The sequence below is a fragment of the Populus trichocarpa genome, chromosome 13 (assembly GCF_000002775.5).
Source record: "Populus trichocarpa isolate Nisqually-1 chromosome 13, P.trichocarpa_v4.1, whole genome shotgun sequence".
NCBI classification, from domain to species: Eukaryota; Viridiplantae; Streptophyta; class Magnoliopsida; order Malpighiales; family Salicaceae; genus Populus; species Populus trichocarpa.
The window spans coordinates 1,532,289-1,547,236 of record NC_037297.2 but is presented as its reverse complement, the minus strand read 5'-3'; the positions used below and the strand labels follow the sequence as shown (position 1 = coordinate 1,547,236).

Genomic DNA, 14,948 nt, shown 5'->3' with positions numbered 1-14,948 from the left:
TGCCGTCAAAATAAAATTATTTTAATTTTTATTTAAGTGAAAAATTGAAATCGACACTCACATTCGTGATTTGTGCCTTGTACGAGAATGGGTTTTACAAGTATGATATGTATTTTATAGCCAAATTCTCTGAACAACATTTTTCTGCTTTTTTGTGGTCAATTCTGAGCCGGTCCTACAAGTAACAACTATGTTGTTTTAACCTCGTAAATGCTGACTTGTCAACAGCATTTTTCTGCTTTATACAACGTTTGGGATAGAGTCCCGTTACAGTCACACACACACTAGCAAGAACAGGACCAAACATGGCGAGAGACCCGGATTATGGAGCTTTCGTGGACAAGTTTGTGCTTAAACTTACCTCTTCAGCTCATGATCAACCATTGCAGGGCCTCACTTTTGCAGTTAAAGATATGTAAATCCCTTCGATTCACCTTTTTCTTTGCCTTCATTTCCTCGACAAAGATACTTTAAGTCCTTAGAAAAGAGTAAAGGAAAGGGGTGTCCTTTTATTTATTTTCAGGCTTCTAGGCCAAGTTTCTAATTCTTGGTTTCGGGTTTATGTTTTTGCTAGTGGGGGTGTTTGTGTGTTTGCAAACTTTTATATGAATTGGTTCTTTTTTCTTGTAGTGATTGATGAATTTGTTTTTTGTGAATTGAATTATGGAAATAGATTTGATATGGAGGGATATGTGACTGGATTTGGTCATCCTGACTGGGCAAGGACTCATTCTGCTGCTACATCAACTGCTCCTGCTGTTTTGGCCGTCTTAAGAGGAGGAGCCACATGTGTTGGTAAAACTGTCATGGATGAAATGGCTTACAGGTGAGAATGTGAAAGCCTTTTCCTTTTCCAATTTTCTTAAACAAGAGCTCATGCCATCATAGGATATGATTAAACAGGATTCATTTGGTGAATATTGGATTATACCCCAATAAAATTACACAGGATCAACATGTAAAAAACTAGTTCTGGAGTTAAGTTCTATAGAGAGTTCACGATTTTTCATAAGTCCTTGTTGGAAAATAATTTTGAAACTTGTGTTATAACATGAACTCAATTTCTTACTGCATTGGTGTTTTGAAGATAAATGATGGTGGTTTCGTAACTTTAAGTAATTGAAGCGAAGTTGTGGGTTTATTAAAAGTTGCAAGGACTATGAACATATACAGGCTTAGTTTAATCATTTTTAAAACTTACCATCTTATTGAATCCAGTGATTCATCTTAATAGCACATGTAAATTTAATTCTAAACACAAGAGTTGAGAATTCTAGTTAGCCTCTCATCTTTCGAGAGTCTTGCAGCACCTTTTAGAAGGTCAAATGTACTAAGAAACCTCACATATCATTTGTTACTTATAAACCACTTTTTTTTTTTATTGAGGTTTAGTTGTTGTTGTATGAACTCCTTTTTATGAGGCAGTATAGATGGAGAAAATATACATTACGGCACACCTATAAATCCATGTGCTCCCGACCGTGTACCCGGAGGATCTTCAAGTGGGTCTGCTGTTGCGGTTGGTGCAAAAATTGTAGACTTCTCCTTATATAAATTGTCCAATCTGAATGATTCTTGATGTATTTTAGTTTGTTGTAGGTAAAGTGAAGTAAAATGTTCTCTCGACAACAGGTACTGACACTGGAGGAAGTGTAAGAGTCCCTGCATCATATTGTGGAATTTTGGGGTTTCGACCTTCATATGATGCTGTTCCGAGTGCAGGAGTTGTTCCCTTGGCACAGAGTTTTGATACTGTGGGTAAGAAACTGAGCATGTAATGGTTTCATTTTGAATTTGATTGCAAACAGGTGAGCCAATAAACTAACCAGCAAGTATTTTGAGCTTCCAATATTCATGGCAACATTCTAGACTTTTGAATAACGAGCTGCATAAGACAACTACGCATTTTAAATAGTACGTTCCATCTGGAAGTTTTAAATTTTACTTAATTGATAAACGTTTAATTCTTATGAAACTAGTTGTTGTTTCTAGTTTGTTTGAGGTTGCCCATACAGTTCTTTTGTCTGCGTTTGTTTGTAATAAACTCTAATCTGGTGGTTCACTGTTTTGACACTAATTTTTCGACCAGGATGGTTTGCCAGGGACCCTGTGATTCTGAGTCGGGTAGGACATATTCTACTCCAATCGCCTGTTATGGATCCTATCAAACCTAGTCAAGTTATTATTGCAGAAGATTGTTTCCAGCTTTCAAACATTCCAAACGATCGACTAGGTCAAGTTCTTGTGAAATCAGTGGAGAAGATATATGGAGGTCAGTTAATATGTAATAATGGTACCATTACTACTGTTCAAGCCCTAAACCAGAAGTTTTGAAATAACTGTTCTAACTTCACAAGGTATTTGAAGACTCATTTTTAAGTTTTGATTCAAAACATGACTGATACAATATCACGTAATAAAGACTAGTTCTGATTCATTGCTTTTGGTGCCCAAAAGCATTTTAGTATTTGCATCAGTTTGTTATCATTTGCTGAGATATCACTTATTATTTTTGTTTACACAGGCCATGTTTTGAAGCACACGGTCCTCGGGGACTATGTCAAGGAAAAAGTTCCAAGTCTGAAACATTTTATGAGTAACGAAATAAAAGAACTGGAGCATAACATTCCATCTTTGGCAGCCCTCTCAAATGCCATGAGATCACTTGAAAGGTGCAAAAATTCAACGGAATTTTCCTGGAATGGATTTGATCAATCAACCTGAATGATATACTCTTTGGGGGAAGTGCCATACGAAGCTGTTCCTAATCAATTCCGGACTCCTGAATTTCATTATTATTTGATGTATAGGTATGAATTCAAGGATAACCATGGTGAATGGATCACTGCAGTCAAACCTGAATTGGGTCCAGCAATATCAGAAAGGGTATGGGAAGCTGTTAGAACAACTGGGGAAAACGTTGATGCCTGCCACTCTGTAAAGACTGAATTACACGCTGCCCTTGCAACTCTCCTTCAGGTACCTCTCTCATGTGACTACAAAGCATGGATTTATTTAGCCAAGGAAGAAATCATATACTTAGAATCTATTATAGTCTACATTTTATTAGGCTACAAATTATGCTCCTGTTCAGTTATGAGTTCCTTGCACTTGCAGGATTTTGGTATCCTAGCTATCCCTACTGTTTCAGGGCTTCCACCGAAACTGCAAACAGATCCAACAACACTGAAAATCTTCCGTGCTAAGGCTTTTGGCTTGCTGTCCATTGCTGGAGTATCAGGATTCTGCCAGGTACTATATACTAATGAAATTTTACTTTATATTGTTCTCTATAGAACTTCCGGATTATTTCCTTATGTGGGTTTCTTACCAATATACAGGTTAGCATACCGCTAGGGATGTATGACAATCTTCCTGTATCTGTTTCATTGTTGGCAAAACAAGGTTCAGACGCTTTCCTGCTCAATGTTGTCGAGAGTCTTTATGGTACCCTCAAAGAACAGGTTGAGATCACTGAAAAATAACTTGCTGGCTGAGAATCTAAGAATGTAAGCTTGACCTAACCATCGAAATGTTAAATTTGGAACAAAAAATGGTGAAATGAAAAAAATAATGCTCGCTACAGAGAAACAGAAACACCATCTGGATTTAGTATAAAAAAAAATGTATAGTTCTATTATGTTCAATTCTATTCTATTTTTGTTACTTTTCTTTGTTCTGTTCTGATGGAAAAAAACACAGTAGTGAGCTGCAACTCTCAAGCAGATAGGTGAGAATGCCATTTTGAGCAAAGTTGATCGATGCTGGATTTATTTGAAAGTACAGCATTTTTCAATTTGCTATTCTGTTTAGTTATGCATTTTAACAGTGTTGACTGGAAATGATGATGATATGAGAGAAAAGAAAATAATTGAGCATATAACAATATTACACCATAACCATTTATAAATTAATTACTAGATAATCAAGCCTTCCATATTTAAGAGTTGGTAATAATGCATGCAGATCCAGATATTTCATAACCTGTACACACCAGAGTTGTTTACACTTGAAACATATCTTCACACCAGCTTTCTTAGCAGGGATGACTTCGTACTGTCCTAAGGTTGATTGATACTCTGAAGTCCTTCACGCCCTCACCGATGCCTTCTTTCTCAGCTTTTGAATCTTCATCTTTTAGGAATGCACAAATGACTTCAGAGTTGTAGGTTTTTTTTATGGATGCCTTAACATCCGTGTAAGTTAATCCTAGGCATTCCAATTTCCAACGAACCACGTGTTTGCTTGTTTCGAACCTTCCGTCCATAGCAGAACACTTCACTACTATCTCAAAGATTTCAGATCCACCTGTAAAATTTTCTGATTGAATCTTGGGGAGGGTACCCTTTCGTCCATGGCTTCTTCTCTAGAAAACTAAACTATTCAAATATTCATTTCTTCAGACCATGGGAAGTTGTGCACACAAAAAATGACATGAAAGCTAAAATCTGAAGACAGATTCTTCTACAGGGAGAGCAAAGAAAACTCTTAACCGTTTTTTTAGAAGTTTAAAGGTAAAACACTTCATAATTGGGGAAAGACATATATGACATGTGAATCAATGAAGCATCATAATGCAGATAATTTTGATACCTGAATCTTCTTAGCAGCTGTACTATTTAGTAGCTATAAGATTCTTTCTTGTCTGACTCTACCATGTATTGGTAAGCTTTTTTCCATGATTTACAGGGAAGGAATATGGTCTAACCTCAGGATTAAACTTATAGCAGCTCAAGAAATATTTAGACACAAATTTAATGCAGATATTCAAATAGATTTTCCCCCAAGACTGGAGTGATTCACTTTTAGAGTACATAAAGCGAAATCAGATAGATCAATTAGGTCCATTTGGTTATTGAAAGCATGTCATTGTACCTTATGTAACTGACAGATGGAATCTCCAATTTGTATGATCAAATCATTTGCAGCTTTCATGCGAACGGTCCTGCAGACTAAAAAATAGCAGTTATGGTTGCATAAGAAAATTTTAGCAGACTGCAGTTTTAATTTGCAGAGCATGTATATTTTAATACTTGCATGGAGAGGGAAAGAGGGATTACCAGTTTTGATTTCGTCTTTCAAGTGATTCGGCAACCATATTCGCATTAGCTGGAAGAATAACACACTTGATATGCTTTCTACCAGATAGAATAACATTTCCACTGTCAAGACTTACTATGTTTAGTTTAGATAATCTTCAAATAATCTACAAAATCAACCAACATAATCTACAGAATCAAGTAAAATTCGGCTTGAATTAGGTTCTTGGTGGGTAGATTATCAGGTTGACCTGTTTTATAAATATGTTTTAAGAGTACATCCCATCTGGAAGTCTTAAACTTGACTTGATTGAAAAATATCGACATGTAAATGGCTCAAGATTAACAATTTCAACTTATTAGAAACAAAAAAGAAAGAAATTTCTATGTTCTACGATTGTTTATTGTTTCCCAGTTCTCGCAATTAATTAAACATTTGCTTAAAACTCTCACCGTTTATCATTGACAGCATCTACTGTTATGCATACTAGCATTTAGTACATTAGGAGATCGGCTCATGCATATCTAAGGGATTGGAAACCACCGGAGCTTACATTGCAAGTGAAAGTTTAATTACAAGTGAAACAAATTTGCGTTTATGCATTCCACAAACATCTGGTTAGTTTATTATTTCAAGCTGTGAATTGCAGGAGGAAATGAAGTACACAGACCCTATGGACATCTGAAGCTGGAAAGCTTATAAAAGCTGTCCAAGACAAAATAGTAACAAGTTCCAATGCAGGCTTCGATCAAGTAAAACCATGCACGTCGCCAGTACGAATTTATGAACAGAACTGCTACGGTTACCAACACCACAATTATGTAAAATATTCCAAAGCGTACATGGATAATTAAAACTACCATAATTACTATTTTTATATCCAGGTTAACGGTTAACCTGAACTTTAACCCGGGCCTGACCCCGAGTTGATTCTCGAATCGAACTTTAAAACTATAATAATTATTATTATTATTATTATTATTATTATTATTATTATTATTATCCTTACATTAACTCGGGTCAATGATCAATATAATTCAACTCTTGTAAAAAATTTGAACGTAATCCAACAATTAGATCAAAAGTTATGGCTCTTTTGAGCTATGACTCAGGTCTAGCGCGATCAAACCTCCTCTTGAGTCTAAACTTGTTTTATTAATCTATAAATACATTTGCTAGGTCATTCATGTAATCTGTTCGTGGCAGATCTTCATCTAGCTATGACAGATTCATACCTGACTGCTTAGAATTACAATCACATGTTCGACTACATCACCAAGACTACTTACTAGTCGCTTAAGCAAATGGTCTCGGTTTCAAATCCTTGTGAATACAGCAAACTTTCTTAGGAGAGGTCCCCATCTTGACGCATTATAGAATCTCGAAGAATTAGTCCTCGGAAATAGCCTGAGGATACCTTGAAGAACCAAAAAAATATATTTGCATTTCCATTCAAAGAAGAGCAAGGCGGTCAATTATTCTTTGCAGAGTTAAAAGGAGAAGTATAGAGAATTAGCAATTGCACCCACCGTAACTAAGCTGAATCCACCTATTCGATGATGGTTGCAATCCTTCTCAGGACGTCAATTTTGACTCAAATAGCACTCTTCTTCCAAGTTCTCACTATACTAACCAACCTTTCATGCTAAATATAAAATTAAACAATTTTCACCACTAAAGTCAAGTTATTTTCCTTCTTTTCTTTGTGGACTTGGATGCATGCTTTTGCTGATGCATTTTGCCTGTTTTTTTTTTTTTTTTAACTTCAAAGACTTTGAAAGTTAATTTTTTAATAACCCGACACATATCACTATTCACTAGAATAGTATAATTACTTTTTTTCCTTCTAACAAAAAACAATTATCTTGTTTTTAAGGGTAATTCAGTCTTTTTAACAGAACCAATAGGTCACTATGCTATTGATTGGAGGTTTTTAATATTTCATAATTACAATATAAAGACTATATTACTATTAAGAACAAGATTTATTAAGAAGTTGGTTAAGGTTAATTCTGTCTTTTTATATTTCAAAAATAAAGATCTTCATACCCTTAAGAACATAAGAAATAATATTTACAACAAGGAGTATTTGTGTATTTTTATTCTGGTATTTTTCTAATTAACAGTTGAACCGTGGATGATTTGGTATTTTCAACAATTAAGATATTAATTAAAAAAAAAGTTGACAGCAAGTGAGCGACCACTGCACCCTTCGAGTAATATGTGCAGCATCACCCCTTGTCCAGATGCCGCTTTTCAGGACGATGTTTGAAGCGACTCAATGTGTTCTTTCCATCAGTACCCTGTGTGTAGACGGTGGTGGAGTGGTAAAGCTCTGATAGTATTTTTTTTTTTTTCTTCCACTCACTCTTTTCTCTCTTTTATCCTTGCAAAAATTTAAAAAGTGTCATTTATTTTTTGTATTTAATTTGGTCTCATTCTTTTTTATTATTGTTTTCAATTTCATTCCTCTACATTTGATTTCAAAATAGTTTTATATTAAATTTAGTCCTTATTTTTTTATTGTTATTTTATTTTTTTGGAGCTCTTTTATTGCATTTTTTTTAATTTTATCCTCTAATATTTTATTAATTTATAATTTTGCTTTATTATCTTTTAGGGTTTTTCTTCTATGGGGTTGGTCTCACACTCATGATTAGGGTCACGGGTTTGAGGGTTAACACCGGTTGACTTTGGTGTTTTTTTCATGTCCTTTTTTAATTATTATTTTTTAATTTTATTCTTCAACATTTAATTTATTGAGAATTGATTTTTAGTTTTTTTTTCTACAAGGTTAACATAATTTTGTGTTCATCGTCACAGGGTTAGTGAGTTAACCCGGGTTAACAATTTGTTTTCTTGCTTTTTTAAAAAAAATCAGTTTTACCCTTAAATATTGAATTTTTTTATAATTGAGTTTCATATTTTTATTTAGTTTATTTTTAATGAAGTTATCTTTATATCACAATCAAGTTGCATATTTAACTTGCTAATCATGATGAATTTTTTTTATCAAAATATTGTTATTTTTATTTTTATTTAAAAAATAAAATTGAAATCGAGATTTTCTTTTGGGATATTTGTGTGTTGTACTATTCATGTATTTTATAGCTTAACACTCTTAACAATATTTTTCTGCTTTTTTCATGGTTAATTTTTAGCCTCTCATAGTTTATTTATAATTATTGTAGAGATTGTTTTTTTTAAAAAAATTATTTAAATATATATATATATATATTAATTTAAAAAAAATCAAAATTTCTCTAAACAGCCTTGCAAGTTACAAATATGTTTTTTTAACCTCGTAAATGCTGACCTGTCAACAGCATTTTTCTGCTTTAAACAACGATTGGGATAGAGTCCCGTTACAGTCACACACACACTAGCTAGAGCAGGACTAGACATGGAACGAGACCCGGATTATGGAGCTTTCATGGACAAATTTGTGCTTGAACCTACCTCTTCAGCTCATGATCAACCATTGCATGGCCTCACTTTTGCAGTTAAAGATATGTAAGTCCCTTCAATTCACCTTTTTCTTTGCCTTCATTTCCTAGACAAAGATACTTTAAGTCTCTTACGTTTATGAAAACTTCTTAGAAAAGAGTAAAGGAAAGGTGTGTCTTTTTATTGTTTTCAAGCTTCTAGGCCAAGTTTCCAATTCTTGGTTTTGGGTTTATGCTTTTTGCTAGTGGGGGTGTTTGTGTGTTTGCAAACTTTTATATGAATTGGTTCTTTTTTCTTGTAGTGATTGATGAATTTGTTTTTTGTGAGTTGAATTATGGAAATAGATTTGATGTGGAGGGATATGTGACTGGATTTGGTAATCCTGACTGGGCAAGGACTCATTCTGCTGCTACCTCAACTGCTCCTGCTGTTTTGGCCGTCTTAAGAGGAGGAGCCACCTGTGTTGGTAAAACTATCATGGATGAAATGGCTTACAGGTGAGAATGTGAAAGCCTTTTCCTTTTCCAATTTTCTTAAACAAGAGCTCATGCCATCATAGGATATGATTAAACAGGATTCATTTGGTGAATATTGGATTATACCCCAATAAAATTACACAGGATCAACATGTAAAAAACTAGTTATGGAGTTAAGTTCTATGGAGAGTTCACGAATATTCGTAAGGCCTTGTTGGAAAATAATTTTGAAACTTGTGTTAGAACATGAACTCAATTTTTTACTGCATTAGTGTTTTGAAGATAAATGATGGGGGTTTCATAACTTTAAGTAATTGAAGCGAAGTTGTGGGTTTACTAAAAGTTGCAAGGACTATGAACATATACAGGGGAGATCTTGTAAGGTTCTCAATGTGAGTAAGAAGTGAAAAACACTCTGTAAACATTCCTCTTCCAATTAATGCACTTTTGTGATTAGTTTTTGTGTGTGTTTATTCCAACAAAGTAGTATTAGAGCAGAGAATCTTCGATGAAATAATATGAAACTGAATCAGATTGCGTCTTACAAAGGACTTCAAGGTCTCCATCTAAGAGTTTGAAGGTGAAATTTCTTCACTTTGTCAACACCTGTACAGGTGTTTTGAAGAATGTCCCGAGCCTGCTTAGAATTGGTTACATTGGCAACCTTCTCAAACATAGTATCATCCAAACCCTGGTGGATGAGTGTAGGTCCCTGCTGGCCTTTCTTTCTTGATCTCTGCTAGGTATCCACATCTTCTGGCTTTACAAAGCATCTCTCCATAATTCCCAGCATCTTGGAATCCTGATAGTGCTTTCAGACATAGTCTAACAAATTGAAATGGAACTAAAACACTTGCCATTTCAGATTTACCAGGAACTACAAAGCTTTGATACCACTTTGTTGGAAATGAACACACACTCGCTACTCACAAAACTGTATTAATTGGAAGAGGAACTTTTACAGAGCATTTTTTTAGAGAGTGAATACAATAATTGCGTTAAGCATTTTTAATCTTTAAAATTCCAACACAAGGTATGCCCTCAAGTTTTCAATCATAGAGTGATGCAATCTCAGGCCCAGTGATTCTTGGATTACAATTTTAGTCTTTTTATGCCAGTGGCCTCTAAATTGCATCTATGTACACTGGTTGTTGTAAGAAAAAATCAACTGTTTTTATATGGACTACAACATTCATGTTGAACTTCACTGGTCTTTTGCTGAAAATTTTACTAGCAAGCAAAATTAGCTCTTTTGATATCTGTTATTGTTACTCTTACTATTTCTAAAACCTGAACTTTATAGACATAGTTGAATTAGTCTTTTAGATGGCAATGTTCATGTGATATCCCAGTTATAACAGATTATCAGTTGGATAATTAGGCTATCTAACTGGTGTATTCTACCATGCTAGTGCAGCAGTTATTGACCAGTTAGTTCCTAGGTTAGTGATATTGGTGGCCTTGTGGTAACCACCAACAGATGGCATTGACATGCCAGTCACGTTCAACTTCAATTTCATAGTAATTAAAACCATCTGAAAATGAATCCTTGTAATAGTTTTTGCTGCATTTGAGCATTCTCTTTCTTTGAAATGAATTTATTTGCTCTGCTGGGTGAAAATGCTTAGTATAATCATTTTTAGAACTTACCATCTTATTGAAACCTGTGATTCATCTTAATAGCACATGTAAATTTAATTATAAACAAAAGAGTTGAGAATTGTTGTCAGCCTCTCATCTTTCGAGAGTCTTGCAGCACCTTTTAGAAGGTCAAATGTACTATGAAACCTCACATAGCATTCGTTACTTATAAACCACTTTTTTTTTTATTGAGGTTTAGTTGTTGTTGTTGTATGAACTCCTTTTTATGAGGCAGTATAAATGGAGAAAATATACATTACGGCACACCTATAAATCCATGTGCTCCTGATCGTGTACCCGGAGGATCTTCAAGTGGGTCTGCCGTTGCGGTTGGTGCAAAAATTGTAGACTTCTCCTTGGGTAAATACTGCAATCTGAATGATTCTTGATGTATTTTGGTTTGTTGTAAGTAAAGTGAAGTAAAATGTTCTCTGTACAACAGGAACAGACACTGGAGGAAGTGTAAGAGTCCCTGCATCATATTGTGGAATTTTGGGGTTTCGACCTTCACACGATGCTGTTCCGAGTGCAGGAGTTATTCCCATGGCACAGAGTTTTGATACTGTGGGTAAGAAACTGGGTAGTGAAGGATTCATTTTGAATTTGATTGCAAACAAGTGAACCAATAAACCAACCAGCAAGTATACCTGTAAGGTTTTCCCTGACAAATGTGTTGCAAACTATTTTGAGCTTTCAATATTCATGACAACATTCTAGACTTTTGAATAATGGGTTGCATAAGACAACTATGCATTTTAAATAATACGTTCCATCTGAACGTTTTAAATTTTACTTGATTAATAAAAGTCTCATCCCCAGCAAACTACTTCTTTCTAGTTTGTTTGAAGTTGCCCATACAGTTCTTTTGTCCGCATTTGTTTGTAATAAACTCTTATGAAACATAAACTCTTAGTTGTTTAACATTTTTAGAGCTTTATAATTTTCGTCATCCTCTAATCTGGTGGTTCACTGTTTTGACACTAATTTTTCGACCAGGATGGTTTGCCAGGGACCCTGTGATTCTGAGTCGGGTAGGACATATTCTACTCCAATCGCCTGTTATGGATCCTATCAAACCTAGTCAAGTTATTATTGCAGAAGATTGTTTCCAGCTTTCAAACATTCCAAACGATCGACTAGGTCAAGTTCTTGTGAAATCAGTGGAGAAGATATATGGAGGTCAGTTAATCTGTAATTACGATACCATTACTACTGTTCAAGCCCGAAACCGGAAGTTTTGAAATAACTGTTCTAAGTTCAAACGTATTTGAAGACTCATTTTTAAGTTTTGATTCAAAACATGACTAATAGAATATCACGTAATAAAGATTGGTTCTGATTCATTGCTTTTGGTGCCCAAGAGCATTATAGTATTTGCATCCGTTTGTTATCATTTGCTGAGATATCACTTGCTATTTTTGTTTACACAGGCCATATTGTGAAGCATACAGTCCTCGGGGACTATGTCAAGGAAAAAGTTCCAAGTCTGAAACATTTTATGAGTAAAGAAATAAAAGAACAAGAGTATAACATTCCATCTTTGGCAGCCCTCTCAAATGCCATGAGGTCACTTCAAAGGTGCAAAAAGTTCAACAGAATTTTCCTGGAATGGATTTGATCAATCAACCTGAATGATATACTCTTTGGGGGAAGTGCCATACGAAGCTGTTCCTAATCAATTCCGGACTCCTGAATTTCATTATTATTTGATGTATAGGTATGAATTCAAGGATAACCATGGTGAATGGATCACTTCAGTCAAACCTGAATTGGGTCCAGGAATAGCAGAAAGGGTATGGGAAGCTGTTAGAACAACTGGGGAAAACGTTGATGCCTGCCCCTCTGTAAAGACGGAATTACACACTGCCCTTGCAACTCTTCTTCAGGTACCTCTCTCAAGTGACTACAAAACATGGATTTATTCAGCCAAGGAAGAAATATTATACTTACTCTATTGTAGTCAACATTTTATTAGGCTACAAATTATGCTTCTGTTCACTTATGAGTTCCTTATACTTGCAGGATTTTGGTATCCTAGCTATCCCTACTGTTCCAGGGCCTCCACCGAAACTGCAAGCAGATCCAACAACACTGGAAATCTTCCGTGCTAAGGCTTTTAGCTTGTTGTCCATTGCGGGAGTATCAGGATTCTGCCAGGTCCTATATACTACTGAAATCTTACCTGTTATTGTTCTCTTTAGAACTTCCGGATTATTTCCTTATGTGGGTTTCTTACCAATATACAGGTTAGCATACCGCTAGGGATGTATGACAATCTTCCTGTAGCTGTTTCATTGTTGGCAAAACAAGGTTCAGACGCTTTCCTGCTCAATGTTGTCGAGAGTCTTTATGGTACCCTCAAAGAACAGGTTGAGATCACTGAAAAATAACTTGCTGGCTGAGAATCTAAGAATGTAAGCTTAACCTAACGATCAAAATGTGTTAAATTTGGAACAAAAATTGGTGAAATGACTAAAAAAATCCTCGCTGCAGAGAAACACCTTCTGGATTTAGTATAAGAAGGAAAAATATAATTCTGTTCTGTTCTATTCTATTTTTGTTACTTTTCTTTGTTCTGTTCTAATGAAAAAAAACACGGTAGTGAGCTGCAACTCCCAAGCAGATAGGTGATAATACATGCTCATTCAGATTTTTCATAACTTGTACACGCCAGAGTTGTTAACACCTGAAACAAATGAACAAAATAAAAAACTAAAAACAGGTTTTACTAAAGAGGTGTGTGCTCTAGCTGGTGATGAAACATATCTTCTCACCAGCTTTCTTTGCAGGGCTGACTCTGTATTGTCCTATGGTTGATTGATACTCTGAAGCCCTTCACGCCCTCACAGTTCCTTCTTTCTCAGCTTTTGAATCTTCATCTCTTAGGAAAGCACAAATGACTTTATGTATACCAAATCGAATATTAAGAGCAGAAGGTTATTGAATATGGGAATTAATTTATCATGTAGAAGAGATAAATTCTCATTCAGATAAATTACTAATTTTTCTAATATTAGACTAAATTAAAAAGAATAGAGAGGCCACAGAAGAAAATATAAAGAGGTAAAAGGACCAGATATCCTATTAATTTCAAACGAATCAGCAAAATAAACATGGAATAATTTCATACCATAGACTCTGGCTCAACAGTTACAGCCAGGCCTATGCCAGTAAATACACGTAAAAAAAAATTAATTTAAAACTTTTTTAAAAAAAAATTAGTAAAATAGTGTTTCGGGTCAAACATCGCGTATTGGAGAGTGTGATAGCTGTTACTTTGCAAAGTACTTATCATTTCAAAACACATTAAAATAATATTTAAAAAAAAATTATTTTTGACATCAGCACATCAAAATGATCTAAAAATATCAAAAATATATTTAAAACAAAAAACAAAAAATAAAAAAAATCATATTTTTTAAACTACTTCCTTTTATCCTAGCTGAAAAAAAATATTTAATTAATTAAATAATTTATGTATTTTGTATTTGCTATACAATTATAAATAATTGTTATTGTTATGTTTCAAATTTTGATTTTATATAAGTTAAAATAACATGTTTTTTAATATTTAGAGACTCAGTTTTCATTTATTTTACATGTAAAAATTTATATTATAATAATTTTAATTAAATATATGTTTTTAAAAAAGCTAAAATTAAAAACATTTTTTTTAAATTTATTTTTTAAAACAACAACGCTCATCCTTCAAATTAAATGTGCTCAACAAAAAGGCAACTAGGCCCAAACTAGCCTCTATGTATCACATTTATTTTCCCGTCAATATGGGGGCCCACAGTCTTGGTCAGCGTCATTTTAAGACAGCTTTTAAAAATAAAAAAGTCAACGATAAGCCTATCACATTCAATTCAACAAGAATGCAGTATGAATTAAAAAAAAAAAAAAAAAAAAAAAAAAAAAGGGGTAAACTTCATTCTTGCCCATCTGGATTCATCAATTTTCCACTTATACTCCTACAGTTTTGATTTTCCCAATGCCACCCTTCTAAGCATTACTCCTGCCTATTAAATATCTTACGTGTTTTATTTCGGTTTTTTTAGTATTCTTTTTTATTTTAATTATTTAAGTGTTTTTGTGAGGTATTATGATATATGTATAAGGATGATATATGTACAGGGAATGTTTGAGATTGTAGTTCACATTACTTTTTAAAATAGCTTTTTATTTAAAAAAAAACATAAAAATAATTTTTTTATTTCTAATATTAACACATTAAAACCATCAGAAAAATATTAAAAAAATCAACTTAATATCCTTTTAAGCATAAACAGAAGTATAAGTTTTGCCAAACATTCCAAAATTCAGATCAATTTGGCGAGTTTA

At 34.0% G+C, this 14,948-nt stretch overlaps 1 protein-coding gene across 4 annotated transcripts; it reads left to right on the top strand.

Moving 5' to 3' along the window:
• The first annotated feature begins 247 nt into the window (after positions 1 to 247).
• Positions 248 to 13,156, top strand: LOC7481767 (amidase 1). Of its 4 annotated transcripts, none has more exons than XM_024583786.2 (9): positions 248 to 415; positions 674 to 826; positions 1,426 to 1,548; positions 1,631 to 1,758; positions 2,090 to 2,272; positions 2,525 to 2,672; positions 2,811 to 2,979; positions 3,118 to 3,252; positions 3,342 to 3,666. In XM_024583786.2, the coding sequence occupies exons 1-9, from the start codon at positions 306 to 308 to the stop codon at positions 3,483 to 3,485; spliced, it is 1,293 nt and encodes a 430-aa protein (XP_024439554.1). In that variant the 5' UTR covers positions 248 to 305; the 3' UTR covers positions 3,486 to 3,666. The 4 variants fall into 4 exon arrangements, with proteins under 4 accessions (XP_024439554.1, XP_052302341.1, XP_052302342.1 ...); XM_052446381.1 differs by lacking the exons at positions 674 to 826; positions 1,426 to 1,548; positions 1,631 to 1,758; ... (3 more) ...; positions 3,118 to 3,252; positions 3,342 to 3,666 and adding exons at positions 8,832 to 8,984; positions 10,840 to 10,964; positions 11,047 to 11,172; ... (3 more) ...; positions 12,627 to 12,761; positions 12,851 to 13,156 and having other exon boundaries at positions 250 to 415; XM_024583793.2 differs by lacking the exons at positions 248 to 415; positions 674 to 826; positions 1,426 to 1,548; ... (4 more) ...; positions 3,118 to 3,252; positions 3,342 to 3,666 and adding exons at positions 8,386 to 8,553; positions 8,832 to 8,984; positions 10,840 to 10,964; ... (4 more) ...; positions 12,627 to 12,761; positions 12,851 to 13,156.
• The last annotated feature ends 1,792 nt before the right edge of the window (positions 13,157 to 14,948 follow it).